The following is a 15,034-nucleotide window of genomic DNA, read 5'->3' on the forward strand; positions in this document are numbered from 1 at the left end:
TTTTACTGTGAGAATAGTCCAGATTCCTGAACCTCGTTGTGCCAGTGTATTTTAGATTCTGTAAATGTGTGCAGTCCAGCCTACACTAGAGGAATAGGATAATATTCCTACAAGGTACAAGGCTCCCTAGCATTGCATTGCGGTCTGGGAGGTAAGCTGTGTACTGGGATGCCTGTGCTGCAGTTACTCAGCTAAAAAAAATATTGCTGAGTATAGACACAGATCTTTGTCCAGCCACTGTTTACTTACGTTAAAAAGGAATTCTTGTTCATCTTGAGAGCAAATCAGCATATAGAGGCTGATGTCAATTTTCAAACACAGTAGTATTCTGTAGTTTAACAATGTTAATAATTAAATCTACTTTTTCCACAAATAGAAGTGGACCCAAATTGACAAACTAATACATTCTTTGAGCTAAAATGAAGTTTGGAAAAAGTACCCAAAGCAAAAAAGAATTGAGCTTTGTTCTGCCTTTATTATATTTAAAAATACTGCTGGAATCGGTAGTAATTTAGAAAGTTTCACCTTAGGTTTGAAACTTTATTTTGTGAAGTTTTGGATAAGTTTATTAAAATCTCCTGAAAAATAGGGTTTCCAAAAGAAACAATCAAAACTACCTCTGCTGTAATGCCACTACTGTTCACTGCAGTAACTGTATAAAGGGCTTGGAAAAAAATAAGAATCCTTATTTTTACACCAGAGAAAATATAAAAGCGACTTCCTCTTTGGAGTTTTTCCAGGGAACGACTTTATAAAGACAAATTTAAATCTTTCCGTTTTCTGTCCTTGAAGGTGGTAAATATGATTGCGGTTTTATCCATTTTTATTGTAAATGAGACAGAGTTCAGACCGTCCGGCTGTGCGTCATTTGTTGGATGGCTGCCACCGACTAATGCAGACATCCCACTGGGAGACCAGAGAAGAACTATACTTTGATTCACCAGATTGTGTTAAATAGTCCAGCTGTTGCGATTTGAAAGATAGTTACCTCAGAAGTGAAATAGAAATGAACTTGGCATTTATGCCTCAAACCATTTTTATACTGTTTGGCAATCAGCTTTTCAGAGGTAGCATTTTATAAAATAACTCTCACCGCTTAAAAGTTCATTCACTGTAATGTTCAAAATGTCCCACCTTTATATTATCAGTAAAATTAAGCTTGAGTGATATGCAGAATTTGCATGAAATAAGCATTTCCCCCTTCATTTCATGAGCTTTGATTGTATTCAATTGAGCTTAGAACCACGTCGATTAGGGCTCTTTTGGGCATTAGTTAATTTGAATTGCAGCCGAAATGTTAGCTAGAATGTTGTTGAATATAATTGGAACGTGGAAAGTTGATTTTGAAAGGAATGTCATTGAATGCAAACAATGATGTGCTTTTTAAAAATTAGAATGCTGCACTTTCGTCTCTTGTAACACAGTCTGAGAAATCACTGAGTCCCTATATAAAGTTCAGTGTTGGCATGGCCATTGCCATCGTTCTGATTCTTCCGGTACCAGTACGGTTTGGAGTCAGGTCTTTCTTTTTACTAGGAAGTTGCCCCACCTGCTCAGGCCCCATATTTAGGCTCTCTTGCAGTAGGGGCACAGTAGCTGCTTTCTAAAAGGTCACCCAAGTTGTACTTGGGCACCAGGCTTCATAGAGTGGCATAGATTGGTGTATTTCTCCTAGCTTTTATTTTGCTTTTTGGTTTTTGGTTTTGTCTTGAAATAGCCTTTGAGTACATAGTCGAATATGACCCATGAAAAATATCTATATGAATGGATCATAAATGACTACCAGTATGTTATGGTAAGAAATGGGAGGCTGAGGCAGGAGAATGGCGTGAACTCGCAAGGCGGAGCTTGCAGTGAGCTGAGATCGCGCCACTGCACTCCAGCCTGGGCGACAGCGAGACTCCATCTCAAAAAAAAAGGGGCGGGGGAAATATTGGACAGGAAATCAAGATTCCATTAGTTTAGTCCTGTATCTGCTATTAACAAGTTGTATGCTGATTTAACCTCACTCTTCCCTGGCCGCTTCATCTGACAAATGAAGAGGTTAGATTAGCTCACCATGGTGATCCCTGTCAGCCCAAGTATCCCATGATTTTAGTTTCACTTTATAAGTGATACTTGTGAAATTTAAGTTTTTACTTGCAGATTTTGCGGCATGCAGGAGACAGGTTGCCATTACTTTTTATAAGTACAGACTTGTAATTCCTTATTGTGGTCTTAGTCCTTAGATGTTGCATTAAAGTAGAAAACCTGAACAGAATGACAGTATATATTACAACTCCTATTGAAGTGTCGCATTTGAGCTTCTGGGATTTCTCCCTTGGGGAGAAGCTTCATATTTAACCCTCTAGAACCTGCCACCATGACTACTAGAGTGAGAACTTGGGTTCTCGGCACCATCACTGATGCGGCTCTGTGGCCTTTCCCATAATTAGGAATGAAGGTAGAATGAGGCCTAGGAGAAGGAAAAGCCTCTCATTCCAGGAGTCTTGGGCAGCTGCCGGTGGGAGCCAGGAGTGGACCTAGTGATGTCAAGCCAGAAGGAGCTACAAACCACAGGGGAAAAATTAAAAAGGAGGAATAGCTTGAAGGGGTAGACTTTTTATTTACAGATCTGGAAGATGGAGATGGAAACAGGGATTCAGAAAGAATGAAATCAGTACACATGACAAAAACTAGCCTGTAGCCTCCTGTTTCTAGGAGATGCCTTTGAGAAACAGCATGCTGTCATGGAAAAGGCAGAAACACAGAGACAGGAACTTCTGACTCTTGTTCTGAGTCTGCCACTGATGAGCCATGTGGCAGACTCAGAACAAGAGTTCAAGCCCCATCATCCTCATCTGCAAAAGGACAGGTCAGACTAGACGATTGCCCTGGTCCCTTTCCACCTTCCATTGGGATTCTAAGGCAGTGGTCATTATCCTTGAGGAACCAGTCACTCTCCCTCCATGCCTAGCTTCAGAAAATGCCCACTGCACCTCGTTCAGTGATAACAAAGGGGTTCTCACATTGTAGCCTGTAAGTGACTTAATAATAGATTAATCTGCAGTCAAGAAGCTTGCTTCAGGGCAGGGAAATCATTCTTTGGACTGAGACAATTCTAGGGCAATTTCAGCCTGACAATACTAGGTTTATGAGTTTTCAGTTCAATCAACATCCATGCATTGCTGCTGTGGAGCCCAGACAGCACTTCCTGGAAATTTTTAGCCCTGAGCTGATGAAGAAAGCTTTTTCTAGGATCTGTGCACCACCCCTTCACCTGCAGACACACACGAGCATGGAAACATCCATGGTAGTTCTACAGAAGTGATGAAGGTTAGTACGGGTTGATGGAAGTTGCTCACCTAAATGAGAGAAATACTACCTCCTTTGCATGCTGAAAGCAGATTGGCTGGCTTATGTAAGAGTGGGCCCAGGCCCAAGATGGTGAAGCCATCATACTGGTGACGACCTGCAGACTTGGATGGGACTTTCCCTGGAACCTTAGCTGGGCTGCAGCTTTATTTCCTAGAATCCCCTCACTCATTTGTTTTCAGTTTAGAATTGCCCACAGATAAATCTGCATGAGATTTAGAAGGCAGAAGTGAAGTAGTTGTCTTAAACTTTTTTTAACCCTCGGAAGGTCCGTGTAGGGCAGGCTCTGTTATAGCTTGTGCATGACATTCCTGATGTCCCGACTCACCTAACTGGCACGTGGCAGTGACTGGCCCACAGTTTCTCCAGCTCCCCACATCTCTTCCTCCAGCTTTTCCAAATCCTGGGACAGGTGCATGTGCAGCTCCTTGGGGAAGGCTCTTGCTTATCCTACAGATTGTCTTGCATCATCAAGATTGGTGCTTGTGAGACATGGAGAGATAGGTACAGCTCTAGTTTGTCCTCAGTCTCTGTCACTTTACAGCCACCTTCTCTCCCAACTGTCAGAATAGCTGACTGCAGGCCCAGTGTCAGACGCAGAGGCAGCAGATTTACATAGACTGCATGACTAGTGCCTTCCACTCCCTAAGGTCTAATTCCTCTGATCAATCCTTAGTAGTGCTCATAGTTGTTCTACTTCTCCGATTACAGGCTTTTAAATATTGTGTGGGTCAGAGAGAGTCAAAATAGGTACCACTGGAGAAACTACAGCCCATTCTGATTCCCAAAGCAGAGCGGCAGATGTCTGGAGAAGTAGTTCCTTGGCCAAGGTAGATGGACAATGTCATGGTGCCATAATCAGGCAAAAATAGAGGAATCTGTCCTCACTGCAGCACAGCCTGTACCCAGGCTCCTGCTTATTTTTGTTTTTACCACCTCCAAGGAAGACAGAGTATTTGTCACTTAGGATGATGACTGAGCCACACATAGGTAATATAACCTGATAGCCAGAGGGAGTGGTTTTTAAACATTTGGACTGATCTTACAGTACTGGTCAGAAAGTGAAAAAAAACAGTGTGGTCTTTGGGTTTGAGGTTTTGTGCCCATTACTGGGTCATGCAGGTTACTTTCACTTAGTAATTGATCATTTGTTCTGTTGTTTTTGTTGCAAGAGAGACATCCGGACCTACTCACACCCAAACCTTGATTTCTCCCCCTTAATTCTGAACCTTTCAGTTTATTAGTATTTGCCATTCGTTTATTCCACAAATGCATCTGTGCTAGGTGCTGGGGATAGAATTGTGAGTAAAGCTAAACAGTCCCTGCCTCATAGATGTTTACATGCTATTGAAAGAGACAGGAAACAATTGTGGTAAATCCAACAAGAGAGAGGTATTAGGTGGTAAAAGAGTGTCTCCTGCCAGCTCTGACCTGGTGAACAGGTTAGAGAATAGTAGAAATCAACTCCTGGCGAGGGGCTGGGAGAGCAGTGGGCAGGCACTGGCTCGCAGCTCGCCGGCACCTGGTGGAACACCAAGAGGTGGGATGGTGTGCCAGGGCATGGTTAACAACCAGTTCTCAGGGACAAAAAGGCCAGATCCTAGCATTTTCCAGAAAGACCAGAAAAGTCCGAAAGCCCCAGCCCTGCCCACTGCAGCTGCCTCCATCTTCAGGCAGTAGCTCAGCAGCCTGAACCTTTGGGTGTTTCCGAGATAACTGTTTCCATAAGGAAATCCGCACCCATTCAGCCTGAGGAGCCATAGCTTCTTGCAGCAGAAGAGATGAGAGGAGGAGTCTGTGGAAAACTGCCTCTGAAATTCCGTAAGAAATTTCTCAAGAAACCTGATTCTCCTTTTAAAAACATGAATGGTAACTTAGCATTTTAGCTTCTACTCTGACTCTCTCTCTGCCCTTGGTCCTACCACCACCCTCTCCTGAAGTCTGAGTAGGTCTCCTCTGTTTGGTAATAGCAGCAGCCGGCATGCCTCTCACCTTTCCATCAGTGATGAGGGGTGATTACTCCCCTTGTCCATGCCGGCTCCTCAGGGCTACCTTGCAACCAGCCGTACCCAGGGACACGCAGGAGGGAAGGGAGTTAACTGGCTCCATCCAGCTAAGTGAGGGCGGGTGGGAGTCTGGGCAGCAGGCCGTGAGAGGTTCACAGTTTGTCCATGAGCTTTACGCTTCCTGAGAAGAGAATGGAATTAAGCAGGTAGGTGCATTTGGCTTTTTAACACTTCTGTAGTTAATCGCTCTTTCTCTGCCTTCTTTCTTCTGGCCTTGTGCTCCTAGTATCAGCTGTGTAATCCGATAGCTTCACTGTTTCTTTTAAATGGCTGGCATCTCAAAGACTACTATATGCATGTTGACTAGACTTAGGACATTTTGGGTTTTATGTTGATCTGAATCCAGAATATCAGAGACAACTATTTTCTCTCTGCTTTTTACTTTTTTTTTTGTCTAACTCTTCATCTCATAGGCCTCCCAGTAGCACTGGATGCAGGAAAAAATACATTGACGGTGAAAAACAAGTCGAACCAGTTGTAGTTTTAGATCCTGTTTCTACACATGAACCCCAAACCAAAGACCAGATTGCTGAAAAAGATCCAACTCAACACAAGGAGGATGAAGGCAAAGTCCAACCAGAAAACAAAGAAGACAGCATTGAAAACGTGAGAGAGACAGACAGCTCCAACTGCTGATCCGGAAACCAGAAGCCTGACATGTTTGGAAGTCCTTTTCAATAAGCACGTGATGAGTGTTGGTATATTGGCAAGGGCTGTAGACATTCTGCTCTGGTCACTGTATTCAGAATACAGGTTTTTTTCTGGTGTTACTTTTGTAGGTAGCAACTATAAACGTAAGTAAGCTGTTTAGCAAAACACACATTCCTATTAGGTTTTGGTTATTTGATCTTTATAAGGATGATTTTTTTTTCCTAGTTACTGTATTAAGTATGACTTCTTTTAGAAGGTTACAAAAAAATGCAGATGTTGATACCTTTTTAGGAAATGTGCATACCACTCCTCAAATGGAATGCTGAAAGTTTGAGGTGCTTGTAAATAATTGGATAAACAAAATGGATCAACTTAATGTGATTTTTAAAGCCCCCAAAGAAGCTTCTGGTTTGGATCTGATCCTCTTGATGGAGAAACTGCAGCAGCGTGGAAATTGTTGGGTACTGTGGCATACAAGTTGTTTTCTACGGTAGACTGAGATAAACTTAAAACTCAGGAGCTGGTATCAAACTCGTAGTCCCATAGTCAGTCTTAATTACATACATTGTTAACTATTGGATGAAAAAATACATGCTATTGATTGTGTCCAAAGCCTCCCAAGGACCTCCATGGGGATGCTCTGGTAGCCTGAATACAGACTGAGGTGAAAGTCCAAACCTTGAATTTTACAGTAATATGTTGGTAAACCATGTGCTCTGTGCTATGAGTTAATTATGTTTTCCCATATACTAATGTGGCACAAGTACCATATTTTATCAGAGTTCTTATGTACAGTACAGTGAAGATAAGTGACAAGCACACATTTTTCTTGCTTCACTGCTGTTCTATATTACACAGGTTTGTTGTTTTTTTAAAAAAGAAATTAAGCAGTAGTTAGTCTCTAAAAATACAATGTTTCAGGCTACCACAGTGAATAAATAGAAATGTAATCAGGGATTAAAAAAAAAAAAAAAACTTATGCAGCTTTTCAAAGTTGATTGTTTCAAAATTGGTGTTTATTTAAAATAAGTGGTAATGTACTTGAATGCACTTTTTATGACAATGATTCAGTAATGGTAATTTTACTATTAAAGGAAGTGAAAGGTTTAGTTTTGTTAGCATGGCTCAGCATGTAGCTGTCAGGTGTTTTTCACCTAAGCGCAAAAGAAAATGATAGTAATAATTGCAGTAGTTGTATTGTATTGTATTTTTGCACGTGTGGTAAGCATAGGCTTGAAGAGGTGGGTAGGCAGGTACATGTACTTCCTAAATTTGGAGATAATTATCTTTCTGTAAGTTCGTTATGCTTGACTGTTTCTATGTTCTCCCAATGATGATTTTACAGTTACTTATCACTTTACTCATGGGGAATTAAAATGTAATGTTTTTCAACTGTATCTTTCCTTAACTGGATAATACTGCTATATGATATGCTGACTACAGACTGCATTAATTCATGAAACAAATTCTCTTATGTCCTGTAATTTGAACTCTCCTCACCACAACTTATTAAAAAGGCACCAATAGTTTTTCCCATTGAGGGTCAGTTGTGGTTATTATTAACGTTTCTGGTTTAGTTCCCCAAGCTTGACATTCTTTAATAGAAAATTGTATATGATTTGACAACTTTAGTAATTTTCAATAGTCCCTAAGATTGTTTATTGAGTTTTCTTTCATGTTTCTTTGTGCTGTCTTCCTTCTTGCATCTGTGATCTGTCTGCCAGGATGCAACTCACACACATTTAGGAATATAAAAATATATATACTGTCTTTCCATATTTCATCACACCATCAACAGAATAATATGGTTATCAAAACACCCTCCTTTCTAGAGTTAGAAGTTGCCCTTTGGGTGAAATGTGTTAGCTGGACTAGGGAACAATTAGTAACAGGTATTTTGAAAGTGTTCATGCCTTTTTTAAGCTGCTTACTTTCTCTCACTGTGATTACAAAGCATTTTAAATTAATTTGACATAAAGGTATTTGATGTAAGATATCCACTCACCTTTTCCTGCCTACAGTTTTTCCCTTTTCACTTTGGTTTTGAGGGGGTTTTGCCCCTGGCTGAGGTGACATTATCAACCAAAGCAAGGGATCCCAAATAGGAAGACAGAGGAGAACTATGCTTGTATCTGCAAGGTATGTTCATAGCTATTGTACACACAAAACTTACATACATCCTGCTTACACGATTTTAAGTTGGAAGAGACCGCATCTTTATGTGTTTGATTTTTCTAAAAGGTTATTTATGCTTCCTTCTGTTTGGGAAAGATAAATTAAGTCTTGTGTGCTATAGAGGATTTTTTTTTTTTAATCTAATGTTGATGCATTTTATAGCCCGAGTGAGGCAAAGAGGTAGAGGTACTTTGTGCCATTGCTATTAAATAAAAAGAAAATGTCTCTTTTTTTCTGGAAGAATAAGATTTTAATTAAAGCACTTGTACCCTTTTGTATCTGAGCTGGTCTCAAACACAGTCCTCACCCACAGTAGTTTCAGCAGCTGAACAGTCCCGTGGAAGTTCTGACTGCCAGGCACCAACAGGGCTATTAGCGCCCAGCCTAGTTTGCCCTGAGTAAGGAGGATGGACGCTTTGGCTCTAACTACTCACCAATAACTGCTCCTTCCTTACCTTCTTTGTTAATGGTAAACTGCTGGAAATGGATCAGTACAGGTAACAATTATTGTTCATTGTCTTTCCAGACCAGTTTTTGGTTGTGTGTTCAGTAAATGAGAGTCTGTATCACAGCCTTCAAGTCTGGATTATTTTTCTAAATGCATACTCTACATGTTTAGTTACATTTGTTGTGGCGTTGTGGAACAACATTAGCTTATATACCAAGAAGTTGTTGAGAACGGATAACTATCTGTCATTATCACCGACCTTCGGAGACTCATCAAGCAGTCCCTGCATAAGGATTGGAGTGGTTTGAAGTTTCTCTTCCAAGCACTGACATTTCCCCATCCCACAGTCATTTTTAATTTGGGATATGACTGTTTCTTTCATTTCTTTCACAGATAATATTATATATATGATTATATAAATATATTTCATATTATATGTTATATAACACAGAGACAGAAAGCATAAATAGAAAGAGTGCCTAGCACCCTAAGAAATTTAAATTAAAAGGCTAATTATCCATTGGTGAGCGCAGTCTCGAGGATAGGTGAGTAAACTGCTCTGTGTTGAAGTTGCACTGCTGACCTGGTTATGGTAATAAATCACCTCTGGTTAATTTCATTTAGTTATTTTGTTATTCGTTGTACATTTTTGCTCTGGTTTTAGTAATTTAATTATAATTTATATCACTGTTCCAGGGCATATTCTCATGGTGTGTGTGTGTGTGTGTGTGTATTTTTCAAAGGGTATGTGAACACCCAGTCATGTTTGTTCTGCTTTTAAAATGAATTTTCCTTCCAGTTTCTCCTACCCATTGTTTGTTGCTAAGCATCAGGAGAGGCAGTAGCAGCCACAAACCGTGACACAGTTCTTCCAACTTAGAGTGACACCAACCAAGTCTCCTGCCCCTTGCTCTGAGAGAATCTGCGACTGAGCCAGTTTCAAATCATAGCTTTGAGAATAAGGAGTTGGCTTCGTTATGAGGAAATTAAGGTCCCTTGTTAGTACTCTTTAAAAGGAGAGATCTTCAGTGTGCTTAGTAAAAATTATAGAATTTATCAGAAGTCTAAACTTAGCCAACTCCCCTACAGGTCAGTACATAGCAATTTATATAATTTTTAGGAGAAGTAAATGGTAACCCTTTTAACAAGAGACCCTACATCATATGAAGTGGTTGGATATTATTCTATCTATATGTTTGTGTCTGACTATGTTTATCTCTGCTACTCCTCTGCTATAATCCCAACACTGGCTTACAAAAGAGGCAGCTCAGGGAACGGATATGTCACACCATTTTTTTTTATCACTTGCGGATTGCTTTTTAAATGCTATAGTATAAATAACTGGGCATTTAATAACCTTGAGAATATTTATTCATTTACTGATGTGCTTATTCATTTATACTCATTCTTACTCCAAAAAGGATCTAAGAAGACTCACAAAGATAAAAATAATACAAGAAAAACTAAAATTTAAAAAGAAGAGGGAATTAGGGAAAAGGGAATTAAGGGTAGGAAAGTGAGATGAAACTGTTTGGCTGTTACAAAAAATAGTGACGCTCTCGCACTTCTGCGTGAGGTTGGCTACAAAAATGTGTCGGTGCTTTTCAGGACAGACATGTAGAGTAAACACAGAAGATGGACATCTGTTCCCAGCACAGAGAGCTTCTAGGGTCATTAGGTTTTTGTTCTCAGAGATGTTCTGATTGGTAAAGGATGGGGTGTTTGATTGAGTGTAGACTTGACAACAAAAATATTGGCCTCTTTTACTGGAGCGTGCCCCTGAAAAACGGACAGGCGAGCTAAAAGGCAAAATCTGCATGGAAGTGTGGTGGCTGCAAAACAGAGTTCACAGATAGAATTTCAAGCAAGAACACCATATATGTAATTTACCAAACAGTGGAATTAGAAGAATAAAAACCACAGGAGTTGGTGAAGTTGAAGAGGAAACTCGATGTGGAGACACAGTGCCATACATCAGACCTCCCGGTCTACTAATACTGACGGTGTGGCTGGAACCTGGGGTGTGTACAGCCCTATCCAGAGGATGCTCCTATTTCGGCTGATTCCTCTACACCTTGTGTGGGGAAGGTGGGTGCCAGCGGCTCTCTAGCCGCAGCAGCCTCAAGTGCCTCTGCAGCCTTTTCAGCTTCCTCATTAAAGTAAAAAAAAGTGCGTTCTTCATTGAAACCTATTAAAAAAAAAAAGTAACAATAACGTTTACGGTCTAATCCAATGGTGCCAGCTTTTATATATTACATGAGTTGAAGGAGGTCATCTTCAGTACTAGTCCAAAGGGGTCACATCACCATCGGAAAGGATACCAGAACCATTTACAACTGGGCCTGTATTTGGTTATATGTTAATTGTGCCATACAGATGTTCTTTTTTTTTTTTTTTTTTTGAGACGGAGTCTTGCTCTGTTGCCCAGGCTGGAGTGCAGTGGCCGGATCTCAGCTCACTGCAAGCTCCACCTCCCGGGTTCCCGCCATTCTCCTGTCTCAGCCTCCCGAGTAGCTGGGACTACAGGTGCCCGCCACCTCGCCCGGCTAGTTTTTTGTATTTTTTATTAGAGACGGGGTTTCACCGTGTTAGCCAGGATGGTCTCGATCTCCTGACCTCGTGATCCGCCCATCTCGGCCTCCCAAAGTGCTGGGATTACAGGCTTGAGCCACCGCGCCCAGCCGCCATACAGATGTTCTGTTCAATTTTATTTACACTTATTCATTCTGGAACATTTGATGATGCATCATGGACTTTGGGCAGAGGCTTAGCAGAAAGGGTTAAGAGGAAGATGATGAACTGGGGGAAAGGCCAGTATTATGCATGATACAAGCCACTGCCAGCTGACTGCTCCCCGGGAAATGATGGCAGGTGAGGACCATTCCAGTCAGGTTCTTCCATGTAAGTATTGACAACATTGTAATGGCTGAGCTTTTGCCAAGATTTCCTACTCGAAAGTGGGAGTGGGGAGATTTATTTTTCCAGTTTTGGGTCCCTTTAATAATGATTCACCAAGGCCGGTGTCAGAGAAATTCTCCTCGATCTGTCAGTCCATTGTGGAATGTTGAGGGGGCTGCACTGTCACCAGAGAGGGGTGGAGCCTGTGGTCACCAGAGTCCTTTATGGTGCCCTGCAGCAGCTGTTTCCCTCGTGGTAATGTCTGGCTGGAACTAGGATCAGTCATTCAGGGAAGCTAAGGCCTCCACAAGTCAGGATGCCAGGAAAAATAATCAGATATGTGGAACAGTCTAATTTTACCTATTTGAAAAAAACTAGCCCTTCTACACACTAAACACAGACTAACTTTTGACTGCCCTTATGTGACTCAGAAATAGTCTCCCAATTATTTCTTTATTTTCTGAATCCTAGGATGCATTTCAAGACCACTACACATGTTAAACATGACGTTTATAATCACAGTTTCTATTGGTCTCTTTAAATGCCACTGCATGCTATATGCCTCCTTTTGGCCATCACAATCAGTAATATAAGAAAATAAAAATGCATATTTGGTGTGTTTCTCTCCAGTTACCCAGTATACAAGGTGCTTCTAACCATGCAGATTTACAAAGGTTTGATTTCATTAAATGACTGATTTATTTCTCTTGAGACCTTAACCTTTCCAAGGTATGTTAAAATTAACACACTGCCTACTTGTTTTTAAGTAAAACGATTTGTTTCCAAGAACCCCCAGGAAAGCGTCTGCCTTTAACTTTCATGGGCTATGCAGGGAAACCTTAAGTATAATTTGGACCGTAACAAAAGGTAGGCTTGGAAATTCCGATCAATTAATTCTATTGAAGAGCATCGTGCAGCCTATTCATCAAGAAAAAGGGCGAGAGTTTTAAACATTCAGGTAAACAGATGATCCATTAAGACAACAATATACATTGTGGCAAGTGCCATCCTAGTTTTGTCAGCACTTATGTATGGTCTTTGGATTCCCCTGCCCTCCTGCAGAGGGACTTCTATTCCCCCTCTTCCAATCTTTGTTCTCTTATTCATGGCTAAGTGAAAACAAAGCAGGAAAGCAGCGCATACCCAGTGCTCCATTCTGGACAAGTTCTTCCTCTATAGTGAGAAGGCGGTTGTATTTAGTCACTCGTTCACCACGGGAAAGACCCCCCAACTTGATAAACCGGACACCAAGCCCAACAGCCTGAAAGAGGGGGGCGGGAGCTCATTTTAGATGGAGGAGCCATGTCTTGCTAAACGACAAACAATTCTTGAAGGAGAAAGGAAACTGTCACGGTGTGCTGTTTTGGTTTTTCCCTTATTAGTTTTTTGTGTTTACATGAGCACAGTGGCCTACAAGCTGAGAGTGCTGAAAGGCGAACAGATGATGTGACTGACTATCCATCAGGCACTTTACTAGTCACGTAGGCATGCTGATTTTATCTAAGAACATTCTGGCCTTTCTCACTTCATTTTAGGAGGAAAGATTGCAGGTGCACACCCCAGTCATTTAAGTGTGCTCATCATTTTCCCTGGACTTCAATTTTTCTTCTTTTTAAAAGTTCAGAGATTAGCTCTTTGCAAAAGGTAACTGTCTAGGAGGAAGCAAGTCTATTTCATAAAAGGTTACATGACTTTCTCCACCAAAGACTGCATTTCTCTGAAATACCAATTCGTGATAAAAGCAGTGTTTGGCAGTTGACCAGCATTCAGCACTTACCAAATCGACAAGGCTGTCATCAGATGATTCTCCTTCTGTACTTCCAAACACTGTGATATGCTTCTTACCTGGAAGAGGAATTTCTTTCAGTTTTATACGGTGTAGAAAGTTAGCATACATGTGGGCCTCTGGGATCAAAATTTAAAATTTCTCAGATTTAAAACTCTCCTGTGAAGAGTCAATTATTTGCCCACCTAGGATTTTAACATTTGCATTTTTATTGCCCTGCTTTTATTTGTTTACTCCCAACTTTCAGTAGCTTAGATGCTGTAAATACTAAATGAATACCATGTTTCATTAAAATTAAGATACGTGATGGCTGGGCGTGGTGGTTCATGCCTGTAATCCCAGCACTTTGGGAGGCCAAGGTGGGTGGATCATGAGGTCAGGAGATAGAGACCATCCTGGCTAACACGGTGAAACCCCGTCTCTACTAAAAATACAAAAAATTAGCCAGGCGTGGTGGCGGGTGCCTGTAGTCCCAGCTACTCAGGAGGCTGAGGCAGGAGAATGGCGTGAAGCCGAGAGGCAGAGCTTGCGGTGAGCCGAGACTGCACCACTGCACTCCAGCTCTGGGCAACAGAGAGAGACTGTCTCAAAAACAAAAAAAAAAATTAAGATACATGATTTGTAAGATGTACTATCATTTTTTACCACTAAAAGGGGGTAGGGGGATGCTCAAATTAGATGGACACATTTCTGAGACCACAGCTATAAGACACGATTCAATTTTTTAAATGTTCAATGTAGAAAAATGTGCATCTTTGAGTCTGAAATATGGTAAGAGTAACGTGGAGTTGTGCCTACATAATGGCTTTCTCCTGTCATTGTGTAGAATTTTATTCAAAGGACTGCCATTCTGAATGTTTACTAGAAGAGTAGGGTTGGTAGTAATCAATCATTTGAGGGTCTCAAAACCCTTTGAAATGTGCCAGTCTGTGAAGAGTGCCAGCCAGAGCTCTTCCTGCAGCGACAGTGTTTGCATTGCCTCCTATCTATCATCTACCACACACAGGCCAGCCCTGCATAAGCATCTTCCATCCTCTGGCACCAACCCAGACCCCTGGCTGCCAGTCTGGCTCTGAGTTCTGCTCCAGCTCTGAGACCAGCTTTCTGTCTAGTTCCTGCAACCCACTCATGGTATTTGTTTCGTGCCCTCTGCATAAGTGTACAAGACGCCCATGAACTCAGTTTGTAGTCTAGTGGGAGACCCCAGTCATTAGATAGTTGTACAAGTCATTGTAGTCAGTATTACAAAGAGGATATATAGGATGCTAGAAGGAAGACTCAGAACAGAACCAGTTAGGGATAGGGGTAGGCAAGAGTGGCTGAAGACATTTCATTTTAGCCAAGACCTGAAGGATGCAGAGTCAAGTATGTCAGAGCAAAGCATTCTGGTCCAAAGGAACAGCATGTTTAAACACTGACGTGGTCAAGAGTTGTGGGCAAGTGAGATGACTATAGTGTCATGGGAAACTTACCTAATCTCTCCAAGTCTTGTTTTCTTATCAATAAAGTGGAAATGATAGTGTCTACTTCATAAGGATGCTGTAAGGATTGTGTCCAGTTCGCAAATGCCTGATCCATTGGTCTTAAATAAAGCTGCTCTCCTCTGGCATCCCAGATGCACCAACACTAGAGCCCTGCTTTTCACCTGTGGTCCCC

General features: G+C 41.4%; 2 protein-coding genes across 4 annotated transcripts in view; one reads left to right on the forward strand and one right to left on the reverse strand.

Moving 5' to 3' along the window:
* SHTN1 (shootin 1) overlaps window positions 1-7,609 on the forward strand; it is a 123,162-nt gene extending 115,553 nt beyond the window's left edge. For both annotated transcript variants that reach the window (XM_033181585.1, XM_033181586.1), the window contains one exon: window positions 5,834-7,609. In XM_033181585.1, the coding sequence (XP_033037476.1) occupies window positions 5,834-6,056 (223 nt within the window). In that variant the 3' untranslated portion in view covers window positions 6,057-7,609. The remainder of the gene's footprint in view (window positions 1-5,833) is intronic.
* A 2,188-nt stretch (window positions 7,610-9,797) lies between these two features.
* ENO4 (enolase 4) overlaps window positions 9,798-15,034 on the reverse strand; it is a 34,238-nt gene continuing 29,001 nt past the window's right edge. Inside the window, exons 12-14 of one of the 2 annotated variants that reach the window (XM_033181587.1) lie at window positions 13,370-13,437; window positions 12,736-12,853; window positions 9,798-10,882 (exon numbers count right to left, since the gene is read on the reverse strand). In XM_033181587.1, the coding sequence (XP_033037478.1) occupies window positions 10,728-10,882; window positions 12,736-12,853; window positions 13,370-13,437 (341 nt within the window). In that variant the 3' untranslated portion in view covers window positions 9,798-10,727. The remainder of the gene's footprint in view (window positions 10,883-12,735; window positions 12,854-13,369; window positions 13,438-15,034) is intronic. The other variant, XM_033181588.1, reaches the window with a different exon arrangement.

The sequence above is a fragment of the Trachypithecus francoisi genome, unplaced genomic scaffold (genome assembly GCF_009764315.1).
Source record: "Trachypithecus francoisi isolate TF-2019V2 unplaced genomic scaffold, Tfra_2.0 Contig01579, whole genome shotgun sequence".
Classification (NCBI taxonomy): Eukaryota; Metazoa; Chordata; class Mammalia; order Primates; family Cercopithecidae; genus Trachypithecus; species Trachypithecus francoisi.